This window comes from Triturus cristatus, chromosome 7 (assembly GCF_964204655.1).
Source record: "Triturus cristatus chromosome 7, aTriCri1.1, whole genome shotgun sequence".
Lineage (NCBI taxonomy): Eukaryota > Metazoa > Chordata > Amphibia > Caudata > Salamandridae > Triturus > Triturus cristatus.
This window is the reverse complement of record NC_140590.1, coordinates 1,858,226,756-1,858,239,729: the sequence shown is the minus strand read 5'-3', so window position 1 is coordinate 1,858,239,729 and position 12,974 is coordinate 1,858,226,756. Positions and strand designations below refer to the sequence as shown.

Sequence of the window (12,974 nt, the reverse complement as noted above, 5' to 3'; positions counted from 1 at the left end):
AGGCCTAACCTCCTTCCCGTCCCCTCACACCCCTATTGCTCGCAACCCTCGCTTCCCACCTGCTCTTCATTCGCCTTACTTCGCAGACTGGACAGAGGGAGGATGTCGGACGATCCGGGATCTCTTTCTGGGGGACACTTTTAAAACTTTCGAACAATGTAAAAGGGACTTCCAGCTTTTAGAAGGGGCCAGATTCCAATACATTCAACTTCGACACTGGGTTCAATCGTCTTCCCTGGCACAAGCAGCCACCTGACCCTTCACCCCATTTGAGCGGCTGGTCCGCTCATTTGACAACTCCAGAGGGTTCATCTCACGTACATACCAAGTCCTTCAACACTCACTGAGAATTGTTCCGCACCCCTATCAACTGCACTGGCAAACGGCTTCGGACACTGACATCACACCCACCCAATGGGCACATTTGTGGCGCGATATCCTGAAGGTTTTCCGTAGCATGCCTCAGCAAGAGTCTGCATATAAGGTTATGACTCAATGGTACTATACCCCCCACCGATTATACAAAATGTTTCCCAACTCGTCTCCACTATGCTGGCGGTGCACCAAGACTCCAGGAGACTTCCTGCATATTTGGTGGACGTGCCCACTCTTGACCATTTACTGGAAGGAGGTCCTCTGCCACATTAGACTGGTAATAGGGTTCCCACTGCCCCAAAACCCGCTAACGCTGGTCCTGGGCCTTCGGCCGTTGAATCTATGTGCTATGACTCGTAATGTCTGGCATCTTAGTCTTCAAATGCTTGGGGCAGCCAAGCAAACCATTGCTCTTTATTGGAAAAAGGCAGAAACGCCCCCAATCAATCTCTGGTTCACCCGCCTGTGGCACATGATAGCCATGGAGTTACTTACGGCACGATTGAAGATGCAGTATACTATTTCAATTTTATTTATTATGTTTTGGCACTCCGAAGAGGGCCACATAAACAAAATACACAAATACAAATACATATTCCCAAAGAATAAAATAACAATTACAACACTCTCCGCTGAAAAAGACAGACTACGACACAGACCTCCATATTTCATCAATAAATAGCTAAAAAACCTTTAAAAAAGTAAAAAATATTGAAGCAAAACATTTCATTTGGAGGAGTATATAAAGCCTGCAGAAAAGAGTTCATATCCAGGATACCCAATTGCAAACATGTTGATCTTAACCACTTTAAGCGAAGTGGACGCAATACCAGACATATAAACAATACATGATTACGATCCTGTGCAGACATATTACATAAGTTGCATAAAGGAGAGGACCCATACCATTTTGCCAAAAGAGTATTAAGTGGCAATAGATCCTGCCTCAAGAGGAACCAAAATCTCCGAATACCATGAGGTAAATTCCAAATGACATAGGGTTGGACAAACTTCCTTAGGTATGTATTAGTCAGAAGAACACCTCCCTTCTTAGCTACCATGGACTTTTTGTCCAACATAAAACAAAGAGTCCAGGAAGCCTGTTTCAGAAGAGATTTTAGCTGGGAGGGAGAGATAACAAAAATAGTGCTCTCATCTAATTCAAGAAGAGCCACAGCCTTTCTGAAATTTTTAACAATTTGAGAGTACTCTCTAAAACTTCCCAACAATTCCCCCTTGAGAAGGAATCTCAGAGTCCCCATTTCACCTCTAGCGAGGCTGGCAACCCATCGTACTAAGGCAGATAGGCCCTGCACCCAACTGCTACGGAGACCAAACTCAAGTCTGCAGGAAGCTACAGAACAAGCAGAATTAAGAGAGGTTATAGACCTTAATAATTTTCCTTCGACCGTCTGTAGAAAACCCCAATGCTTTAGATCGACCACTTCTATTCCATACAAGAGGGTTGATGGAATTTTTGCCCTATAAACCTCGAGTAAACAAGCAAAGTGTCTTCTCCCTGTGGCGGAATAAAGAGCACTCAAACTTTTACCTTGGGACAGGGCTTTACGAGAATTGTTATCGATATGAGGTTTCTCACTCAGGTTTGAAGAAATTATTTTTCCTAAAAAGGTATATGTTTTAACCACCTCCAATTTCTGACCACCGACTGACCAGCCAAAATTCTCAGATTTAAATTTTTTCCTCCCTGTAATGCACATAATTTTACTTTTTGTGGCATTTATCCTCATGAAGTGGGTCTCTGCAAAATGATGTAAAGCCTGCAGACGATTAGCTAAACCTTTAGGAGTTAAGTCTAGGATAAGAATATCGTCTGCGTATAAGAGGCAGGAAATAGAAGAGCCCCCCACTACCGGGGCTATGCCAACACAAGATGCAAGCGAAGCTGGAAGCTCAGCAATATACAGGGAGAACAGTAGTGGTGCCAGAAGACAACCCTGTTTTAATCCATTAATAGATGGTATAGCCCGTGATAAGCTCCTTTCTCCACCCTGTAGTACTCGACACCAAGTGTCTGTATGTAAGGATCGAACTAGATCTAATAGAGGTGGGGGCATACCCAAAGCTGCTAACTTTCTCCACAGCAAAAGGCGATCTACTTTGTCGAATGCTGTGGAGAAATCAATAAAAGCCGCATACACTCCTCCTCCCCGAACTCTTACATATTTATCCAAAATAACCTGCAGGGCTGTAAGGTTATCAAAAGTGCCATGCCCCTTACGGAAACCAGTTTGTTCGAGGGGTAATATCTGATTCACCTCAACCCAATTAGTAATTAGAGATAGAAGACATTTGGAAAAAACTTTTCCAATAGCATCAAGAAGGGCTATCTGGCGATAGTTCATTGGCTTATCCCTATCGCCTTTCTTGAATAAAGGAACCAAAATGCTCCCTTTCCAAGAAGAAGGCACAGTTTTACTAAGGAAGCACGCTCTAAATAAAGGAAAAAGTATCTTGCTCCATAAAACAGGGTCTAACTTCAATATCGAGATAGGAAGTTCGTCAGGCCCCATTGCTCCAGAGGAACGCATATCTTTAAAAGCCATTTCAATGGTTTTCTCTGAAGGAACTTCAATGGAAAACTCAACGTCTCTAATGGCTCTAATGGGCCGCTCACTTTCCAACACTACGCCGTTCCCAGCATATAGGCTGGAAATAAAGGAGATCCATGACGATTCAGCAATAGGAATAGGGAGAGGACTAACTGACTCCACAACCCTCTCCAATAAGGGACCAAAATTGTCTGACTTTGCCATGAGCGACAGCCTCCCGTAAACTTATCCAAAGAGAGTCCTCTTTTTCTTTTTTAAGTTTCTTCCTAATTCTGCTTCTCCTTTTTAACAAATATATTTTGTTTTTTATTTCAATGGATCTGCACAGGAATTGCTCCCGCACTAATCTATTTATTTCCTTATTTAAAGGGATAATTCAACTAGGAACATGGATCCTTTTTACGGAAGAGGTGGATCTTTTAGCAGCACGAATAACCTCCTTCATAAAATTCTCAAAATAAATCAATTCAAAACCCTGCCAATCATTCAATTCTAAAATAGTTTTGCCTAAAATACACTCCAGGCCCTTCTTGGCTTTAAAATTCCAAAAACATCTTCCAGAGTCCCTATGAAAATTAACTATATCACTATTAAGGGACCATGAATCGGAATTTTGAAAAAATAGAGAAAAATTTATAGTAATCACATTATGGTCACTAAAAGTTGTCGGTGAAACCACCAAATCTTTCACTAAGGAAAAAATACCATAATCAGTGATTACATAGTCCAGGATTGACTGGCTTTGAGAGGTTCTATGAGTGTATTTTGCAGGGACGTCAGAAGGGAGTCTACCGTTCACTATTAACCCCTCAGCTGCCGAAAGTTCTTCCAGCAACAACTTCCCTCTCTTATTAGTTTTAATTTTATTAGGGAAGAGAATCTGAGGAATATAATATGCTTCTTCTTTGCATTTGTTGCTAAATAACTCTAAACTAGAGTTAGAAACCTTACAATTAAAGTCACCTACTAATAACACATGGGGGGCGATTCTACCTCTTTAATCTGTTTAATATATGAAAAAACTTGCTTCAATAGGGAATTAAAACATTCATCCGGGGGAATATATGCATTTATTATTACCAAAGAATTATTGTTTCCCCTGCTAATAGAAGAGCAAAGGGACACCGCCTGGAAAAGGTTACTTGGGTCAACATAATGGGTAAAATTCCATTTGAATCTATTCGACAAAAGGCACGCAATTCCCCCTTTTGCGTGCCCTTTCTTTGAAGGCAAGGCCATTGCCTCAAGAACGAAATAATCTCTCCCTCCGCACAATCTGCTGACACACCAAGTCTCTTGGATGCAAATAATGCTAGCGTCCGCATCCACGTCTTTGTCCCTTCAGGCAGTGCAACAGTGAAACAGCGGAAGGCACCAGGACCCCCGGATTCCAAAAATACACTTTGGGCAAGCCAAGGTCCAACGAGGGAGCGAGAGGCAAGCAACACGAGGGGCAACGATGTGCCGCTGGATTCCTCCTGAGAGGCGTGGGGCCCTTGCGGCAGCGGAACGAAGCAGCGTACCACTGGTCTCCTCCTGGAACCGCGAGCCACTCGGCAGAAACGGAAGAGACAGCAGCGCCACAAGCACACAAGCAGAACTGCAGCTGAGACTCCTGGCCCTGTAGGGTAAGATATGCCACCAGGACTGCAGTATACTAAATTCATCAAACTGTGGCAGCCACTTGTGGATTATCTCTGCAGCCTGGAGAATGCCAGAATGCAACTCCCGAGGCTAAGAGCTTTGCGCCTCTTTGAGAATGAAATACATTCACCGGACGCCAACAGCCTCTGGAAGCACACAGATAGAACCACCCGTTCACCACCCCGGGAGGCGCGTATACACCCGACCCCAGACGCTCCTACCCCTCCCCTGCAGTAGATAACCCTAGACCTTACCCACAGAAGGATAGCGACCACCACAGAACCTGCCCGACACGGTGCCGACAGCATTTTTTAGGTCAGGTGATTGCAGAGCCCCCCACCATCCTTCGCTTCTCATGCACGCTCCACCCCCCACCCCTCCCACCTGTTCCCTTCTCTCTCTGCTTTCTCTCTCTTTCCCTTTACTTCTTGAGTATGGAAGATGGTTGTAGAGTTTTTTCTAGTCACTATGGCCCCCATGATTAGATAGACATGACATGCCCCCTTGGCCAACAGCCTGGTATGCTAGAATCTCGATAAGTTTTATGTCCCTAAGTAGGCGCCCCATGGCTATTCAAGTGCTGCCATCATAGTCATAAGAGGCCTGACTTTGCTACTATGTTCTCCCCTGTAACAGTCATCTCGCAATGCATATATTGTCTTTAACTCCAGTCCCACTGCGAATGAACGAGGACACCATTAGCCACTGTACACTGGCCTCAGACTATGGGCGAGAACGATAAGAGGTAATGTCATGGGGCTTGTAGCAGACAATGATATTGAGACCTGTTTCTGTGTATTCATTATAAATGCCAATAAAAACTAAGTTTAAAAAAAGAAGACAGGGGGCTACATAAGCAGTGAGAGACGTTTTGTAGAGATCGGTTTAGCAAGGCTGAAGTGGTGACCGTCACCTACCGAGCACCTCAAACCATGACAACTGCTACTCTTCAGTCAAGAAGGTAACATGGAACGGGTACCATGCCTGGACCCTGTTTGTGGATTCTTTCTTAAAACAGAAGGGGTTTCAAACCCTTCAGCCACAAGATAAGTAATGGAACATGACACAACTACCTTCACCCCTTGTGTTAATATGTCTTGTTCACCATTAAAAAGCTGAGATAAGATGAAGATCTGCCACATACGTACTGCTTCTATGTCCCCACACGTCAAGCATTTCCAGCAAACGTATGTTCTGTTAAGGTGCAATGTATTTGTCCCTTACCTGTAGCTGAGCCTTCCATCCTTTCTCCTTCCTTGGGAAATCGTTCTTCATCACCTTCACATGCTACCCATTTCATTAATATCTGGCTGTTATGGTCAGATATCTGTTGTTCTTCAAAGCTCTCCTTGCTCCGAGAGCCTGGACAATCTTTTGAACATGGCTCCTCCATCTCTTCAAGTTTTATGTGGTTAATAAACTTCTGGGCAACCTGGGAAGATGGCTCATCTCCTACTTCAATCTTTACTAAAGTAATGGAGCCTGGCGTGTGCTTGGAAGATAGTTCCTCTTTTCCATGCTTCGCCCAGTCCTTGGACACCCAACGACTCACAAAAGAAGATTCCTCTCCTTCTTCGACTTTCACCAGGACAACTGAGTTGTGATGATCACTGGTAGGTGGTTCATCTCCTCCTCCACTCTCCACCCAGTCCACTGAGTGCTTATCGTTGGTAGAAGACTCCTCTGCTTCCTCAACCTTTATTTGGCACACAGAACCCTGACAATCACTGGTAGTGGCAGCTTCTTCTTTGTCAAGCATCAGACAGTGCAAAGAGTCTCCACAATCTCTCGTGGAAGGTTTCTCCCCTTTGTCACTCTTCACCAGCTCCATGGAGTTATGGCAATCGTTCACAGGTGGTAAATATTTCCGTTAGTCTGCAGCTGGCCGAGGAAGAGTTAGAAGACCCATCTAATTCTTTCACATGATCTTAGTTGTTACAGTCTGGTGAAGCATATTGTTAATTTTCAAGGTTACAAATTCTGGTCAAAAACAGAGAAACAAATATGACATTTTAGGACAGAAAGCCATATATCTCGTCCTCACAGCATGTTCTTCAATGTTTATGTTATGGCATGTCAGTTGACTTCTCTACCCTAGCAGCATTAGCAACATGACACACATACAATTTCCCTTTCTACTTACTGGGTACCATCTGGTCTGTTCTATCTTTGCAGTTATTCTGACATCCTGCAAAGATTACTTTTAATTAAAAAAGCTGCCTTCAAATGTCAGTGTAATATCTCTCTGCATTAACCAAACACATTTTATATTTGCAATCTTTGTTGGGTGTCTTTCCACAGCTGTAACATTCACGAATTACAGTATTTTAGGCCAACAACAAAACTAAAGTACAAAATCATGTCCAATTTTAGATGTATGCTCATTTTTTTCAGCTCAAATGGGTGACATACACATTTGCTTTTTAATTTGCAATTGTTCTGGCTGAAAAACAGAGTTCTATTGTTTCATGTATGACTTCTAGAGTTTAATGGAAATGATGTACAGTTTCCCCAAGTCCTAGCCTCAAGGTCATGCATTTGCATCAAAAGGATGACTTTTTTTTTCAAATATTGACTGAAGATTATTTAAAATATTCTTAATATAAGAATATCAATATTCCGACATTTAGATAAAGCATGCAGTAAATAAAATGATTTTAAAAGTAGCATCTAGCACTAAAACATAAAATGCTGTCAATTCAAACTTCTTGCACACACATACAAAGGCCTACAAAAACACAGGACCAGAAACCTGAACACTTTCACCAACCCACCAAACACCTACGCTCTGCCTCACACAGACTCCCCACATCTGCTAAAGCAAAACATGAGGTTGCTCATTCTTCTCCATCGCACGCAAGACGCGTATTTGATGGACCTAATGCCAAAAGGACTAAAGCAACAAGTTTCTACATTTGTTTCTAAATTGAAGTGCAAGTTTGGAATATTTACGTTTCTATGTTGTTAATCCTGTTTTGGTTGTGCAGTGTTCATTTCTAAATAATATTCTATTTTAATGAGAATGGCTGTACATCTTGTGTTGCTCATTTATTTTTTCTAATCGACGTGCAACAGTTTGGCCCGCTGTTAATTTTAAGGATGGAGGTGTGTTGAATCTAGTATTGTGATGCATTGTTGATTAAAGTGATGAGTTTTATCTCTTGTCCCTAGAGATCTGGTTCTTCCCTGTGCAGATGCAGAAAGAAGATAATTCAAGATGGGATATTTTGCTAAATTTACATCTGAGCACCCATCTTTCACTCTATAGTGACTATCTAATCTGCCATGCTGATGCCAGCAGCTCTATGTAGTAGGGTGCAGGGGAATGCTACTATAATTTCTGAGGTAGCCCCCAGCATTCACCATTACACTTGATTTATTGTGCCATTTGATAACTTGAGGATGAGATGTGGAACCTGGAGAGTTGGGGTTTTCTCCCATCTGTGGTAGCTGACCAAAAACTGTTTGAGTCCGGAACAATCATTTAAACGTTGTGGTCATCAAATCAATAAATATAATTTAAATAAAGTTTACGAATAAATATGTAAAACATCGCATCTGATCCTGAATGGCCTTCCATCCCTATTGATGCACAACACACCCTTGCTCCCCAGGTAAGTTTGCATTATACAAATACCAATCCTTGCATATATCCGCATCAATCTAGAGACTAATTGATTCATCTTTGTTTAGATGCTATTGAGAGAACATAGGTCTAAGGGCATTTATGGCGACAGGGTGAGCCGTCATAGAGCAACTGGCTGAAACAGCAGTGTTGAGCTAACTCTCAGGAGATACATAGAATGCCAAAACCAGATATGAGTTTAAAAGTGACTTCCAGAGGGCTGCTGAATGTGTGATGCAGCTAGAAGGCACACCATGGTAACAAAACCTGTGCCTATCAACTTTTTCATAATCACCTATTGTCAAGATCAAAATTCTCCTTGCACCTTTGGCTGCTTTCATTACTGGTACAAAACAATGCAGCAATAGCTAAAATGTCACCCTTTCTGATAGGATTTAGAAAATGACAAAACCTGGATTTTATTGAGTATTCCTTTTTTTCACAACTTGCTCAGTTCAAAGGCGATTCAGCTTTGAAGTATCACAACGAAAAACCCCATAACAACTAGGCACATCGTCCTCATCACAGCACCTATCCAAAAAGATGGCGTATTCTCAGGAACATTTTTAACAAATATTTGTCCCCTATGAAACCTGAGTTCATCATAAATAAAGATGGTTTTCAGGAGCTCATGCAGGGGTATGAATCTCAACACTGTATATATCAAGGGGAAGAGAGGAGTTGATTCGGTTCATCACACCACATCCCAAGTAACTTATGTAAACAGAAGTGTGAGATTCTGTGCAGTTGTCATTTGAAAAGATACAGATAATTCACTATCTGTATAGAACCTTGTTAGGCCCATGAGGAAATCCTTTTCAGGATGCACATACCCTCACCCACCTAGACGCCAGGAGCGCCACCGCGGCCGTGTACTCACCCGAGGCGGCCCTTCTCCTCCGGCTCTAGGCAGCAGGCTTCTCCGTCCGGTACTTGGGCAGGAAGAGACCATGGGAGGAAGAGAAACACCTCCCTCGAGCGCCTCCCTTACCGAGAGAAGGCCGAGTGCTGAAGGGAGCCGAGCGGGCGCTCGGCTCGGCTCCTGTCCCTCCTCAGGGCAGCCAGGAGCAGCACCGTCTACAACGGCCCCTTGCTGGGGTTAGAGTGGAATTAACTGCGCCTGCGCATTGCAGGGATATTATACTCCGGCGCAGTGCAGGCAGTCTCCGCATGCGTACAGTAAAACACTATTCACGCGAGCGTGCGCGGCAGGAGCTGCAAGCAGGCGCCACACCACGTACTTTGCTCCGAGCATGCGCAGTAAACTGTCGGGCACCACATGGATTCTCACTGCGCACGCGCAGATTTCTCATTTCTATTTTCATTGCGCATGCTCGGTTTCTCGACAAACGATAGTGATTTTTCTCTTCTCTGGGCGCACGCGCAGTAGTAGCACCGTCTCATCGGATTACCTTCTGAGTCATAGCCTTTCTTTCGGGTCTCTGCAAACCAAACGTGACTCAGCACTTTGACTGCGCGTGCCACACCTGTCCAGCACACTGCCACAGATCACACCTGGACGCTGGACACAGCCAGGGATCACAGCTGGACGGTACCCCAGGATTACCAGAGATCACACCTGGACTGTGGCTGGTCCCCGCCATAGATCACACCTGGACTGTCTGTACCTGATCACTGCCAGAGAGCACACCTTTACTGTACCTGGTCACTACCAGAGATCACACCTGGACTGTTTCTGGTCCCAACCATAGATCACACCAGGACTGTCCCCGATCACTGCCTGAGAGGACACCTGGACTGTACCTGGTCACTACCAGAGATCACACCTGGACTGCACCTGATCACTGCCAGAGATCCCACCTGGACTGCGCCTGATCACTGCCAGATATCTCACCTGGACTGTACCAGGTCACTACCAGAGATCACACCTGGACTGTACCTGATCACTACCAGAGATCACACCTGGACTGTACCTGGTCACTACCAGAGATCACACCTGGACTGCGCCTGATCACTGCCAGAGATTACACCTGGGCTGTCTGTACCTGATCACTGCCAGTGATTCCACCTGGACTGCACCTGGTCACGAGAGAAGGATATCACTGGGGAGGATGTCCCTGCAGGAGTCAGACGAGGTAAGTTCTGCCTTCAGCAGGTTGTTGGTTGGTTTCTTTCAGGCAGCACTTGATAATCTTAGACGAGCTGTTTACAGACTGCAGCAGTGGATGAAAAACCGGCACAAACCCTCCACAAATGTGGTCAGTCAGAAATGGTAAACGGTGCTACACCAGACAACACTTCTGTTGCAGGAATATATATAGGATTTGTCAAATCCAGTGCCCAACCTAATATTCTGTAGTAGTCCGGAGCACTCAAATACACATAAATCGCATCAATTTGGAAAAAAGTTATTTGTTTCCACTTATTACAAAATATTTAATTTATAGATGAGTCTAAAAAATATACAATCATACATATATAATATTGCTGACATACAACATCCAATATTTAGTCAGGCCAAAGATACACCATATTGTGCTGATCACAAAGATGGACGAAGCAAATCTATCTTTGATACTCATCTGTATATTTTGTAACGCATGGAAACAAATAACTTATTTCCATAGTGATGTGATATATGTGTATTTGAGTGCTCCGGACGACTACAGAATAATCTGTTTTCAGGCCCGCTCCTGCTGGAGATTCCACCCTTCCCGATTGTGGCCCCCAGCTGGGTCTACTAATTTTACCAAAATATCTGCACAATAAATCTTTCAATTAAACAACGACTTGCTTTTTTTTATTTTTCCCTGTGTCTCCGGAGCGGCGCCATGCTGCGGTCCTGTTTACCATTTCCTAAAGAATGTTTTAAAAGTTTCATGTTTTTTAGTAGCTTATATCTGAGGGAATTCAGGGGGAGTAACGTGTTTTACAAACACTATGAAGCCACACAAACGCTCATGTTGTTATTAAAATACACAGCACAAGTGATACTATTGGGTTATTGTGTATGATACAAAACCTTGAACTCGCTTCCTTATATAATTCATCCCATGGAGTCAGTGCGAACCACGCACAACTAACTCAGTATCACGGAAGTGACGCAGGTGCTCCTGTCCTGAACAATTAAGACATGGAGGCATTATGCTTATCACGTGCACCATACATCTGTAAACACTTTTTTCATGTACAGTGCAAACGAAGAAATGACGTGCAGACCACGAATGTGTGTCACTTCCGTGATCCTGAATTGTGATTGGTTCTCACTGACCTGGTCCCGGTAGAGAAGGGTAGGTCACCTGGAGACGTGCTACAGGCACAACATACATGAGGAACTCCTCGTGTTGAAACCTACCGGGTACTGTGATGCCTGGTTAGTTCACATTTTAGGTTAGTTCCAGTACTACCAGGTATCTGAGTAGTGAGTCGTAGGGTTGTTGTGAGTGTGCAGCCACAGACCGTCTGATTTTTTTAGTTGTAGATAGTCTAAATATTATTTTTTGGTCCTGACGAATTGCCCGCACCTTAGCTAGACGGAGAGAAACATGTTGACCTTGTCACCCATAAGAGCGCCATAATTTGAGACATAATATTCAGTTGTGCGCCTTATGTTACTGTTTTTACTTAGGGTAGGAGGCCTCTTGATTAAAATTACTGTCTCTGGTACTCCCAACCCTATTTTAGATCCACTTTCAACACACATTCATCTACACACTATAGACCCCTCACCCCCACATCATCTTACGGCTGTTGGTAAAAGATCTCCGTTAAAGTGCCCCTACTATAGGGAGCCCGTCGCGTATTGCACCGCCGACCCGATGAGGAGCAGCCCGATGATGAAGCATGACACCCTTCCAGGTGTGTGAGGGGATTTTAATCCAACGAAATGGATTCCCCACTTTGAACCATTCTGGTCAGGTTGGTTTATATTCCCTTTATGTGCTTCTCTCTTCTAAGGAACAGCATTAACCGTTTTTCTAGACTTTGGTTCTCACTGACTTCAGTATAGTCCATCCATATGACATGCACGCCTTCCAAGACACAGGGGAGTTGTGCCTTCTTGTCCTCTATGATTTGTCTGCTGCCTTTAGCACAATGGACCTTCAAAGACTCAAACACACCCTTGAGCATCGAATGTGCAGAACTGCAGAGTCCAGTTGGTTTAACTTTTTCTAGGCAGCTGTATATTAAAATGGACCTCAGATCCCAACTCATCAGTATGTGGCTTCCCTCAAGGAATCATTTTAGACCTTCATGTTATTCAACCTGTATTGGGACCGCTGAGATTAGTGATGGAAAAAGCAGGGGTTTCAATGCACCTATCGGGCAATACCCCATTCTATGAACAAATCTCCAAAGTTCAAGATCTTCGTAATTCGAAACAGTGCACGTTGAAACTCCACCTGTCGTTACACTCTAATTTCAAACAGTTCATGGTTTGCATATTTACAGAGCACGAAGTTACAACTTTGAAAGCAGTGCATCCCGATACAGTGAACTTAGTACAAAAAAACACAACGTGACAAATAGTGGAACAGGAATAAGAGGCATGGTCAAACATGGGGGAAACGGGGGCGAAGATCCAGGAAGTATGGACTCACGGGTGCGTTCTATAAGGCGTACAAACATTTACTTGCACTGCATTTGCTCGAGATGTATTCCGAAGCACTCGAGGCAGGAAATCTACCCCCACACTACAGGAAGCTGTGATCATACTATTATTGAAGCCTAGCAAAGAACCCCACTTCTGAGCCTCCTACTGCCCATTCTCACTATTTAACCTTGATAATAAAATC

The 12,974-nt window shown here is 43.8% G+C and overlaps 2 protein-coding genes across 2 annotated transcripts in view; one reads left to right on the top strand and one right to left on the bottom strand.

Annotated features, from left to right (window-relative positions):
• Nucleotides 1-9,333, bottom strand: part of LOC146813482 (uncharacterized) — a 30,171-nt gene extending 20,838 nt beyond the window's left edge. The window contains exons 1-2 of the mRNA XM_085620243.1: nucleotides 9,098-9,333; nucleotides 5,817-6,572 (exon numbers count right to left, since the gene is read on the bottom strand). Coding sequence (XP_085476369.1) covers nucleotides 5,817-6,423 — 607 coding nt within the window. The 5' untranslated portion in view covers nucleotides 6,424-6,572; nucleotides 9,098-9,333. The remainder of the gene's footprint in view (nucleotides 1-5,816; nucleotides 6,573-9,097) is intronic.
• Nucleotides 9,334-9,611: 278 nt separating this feature from the next.
• LOC146813475 (uncharacterized) overlaps nucleotides 9,612-12,974 on the top strand; it is a 267,150-nt gene continuing 263,787 nt past the window's right edge. The window contains 1 exon segment of the mRNA XM_085615433.1: nucleotides 9,612-10,313. Coding sequence (XP_085471559.1) covers nucleotides 10,290-10,313 — 24 coding nt within the window. The 5' untranslated portion in view covers nucleotides 9,612-10,289.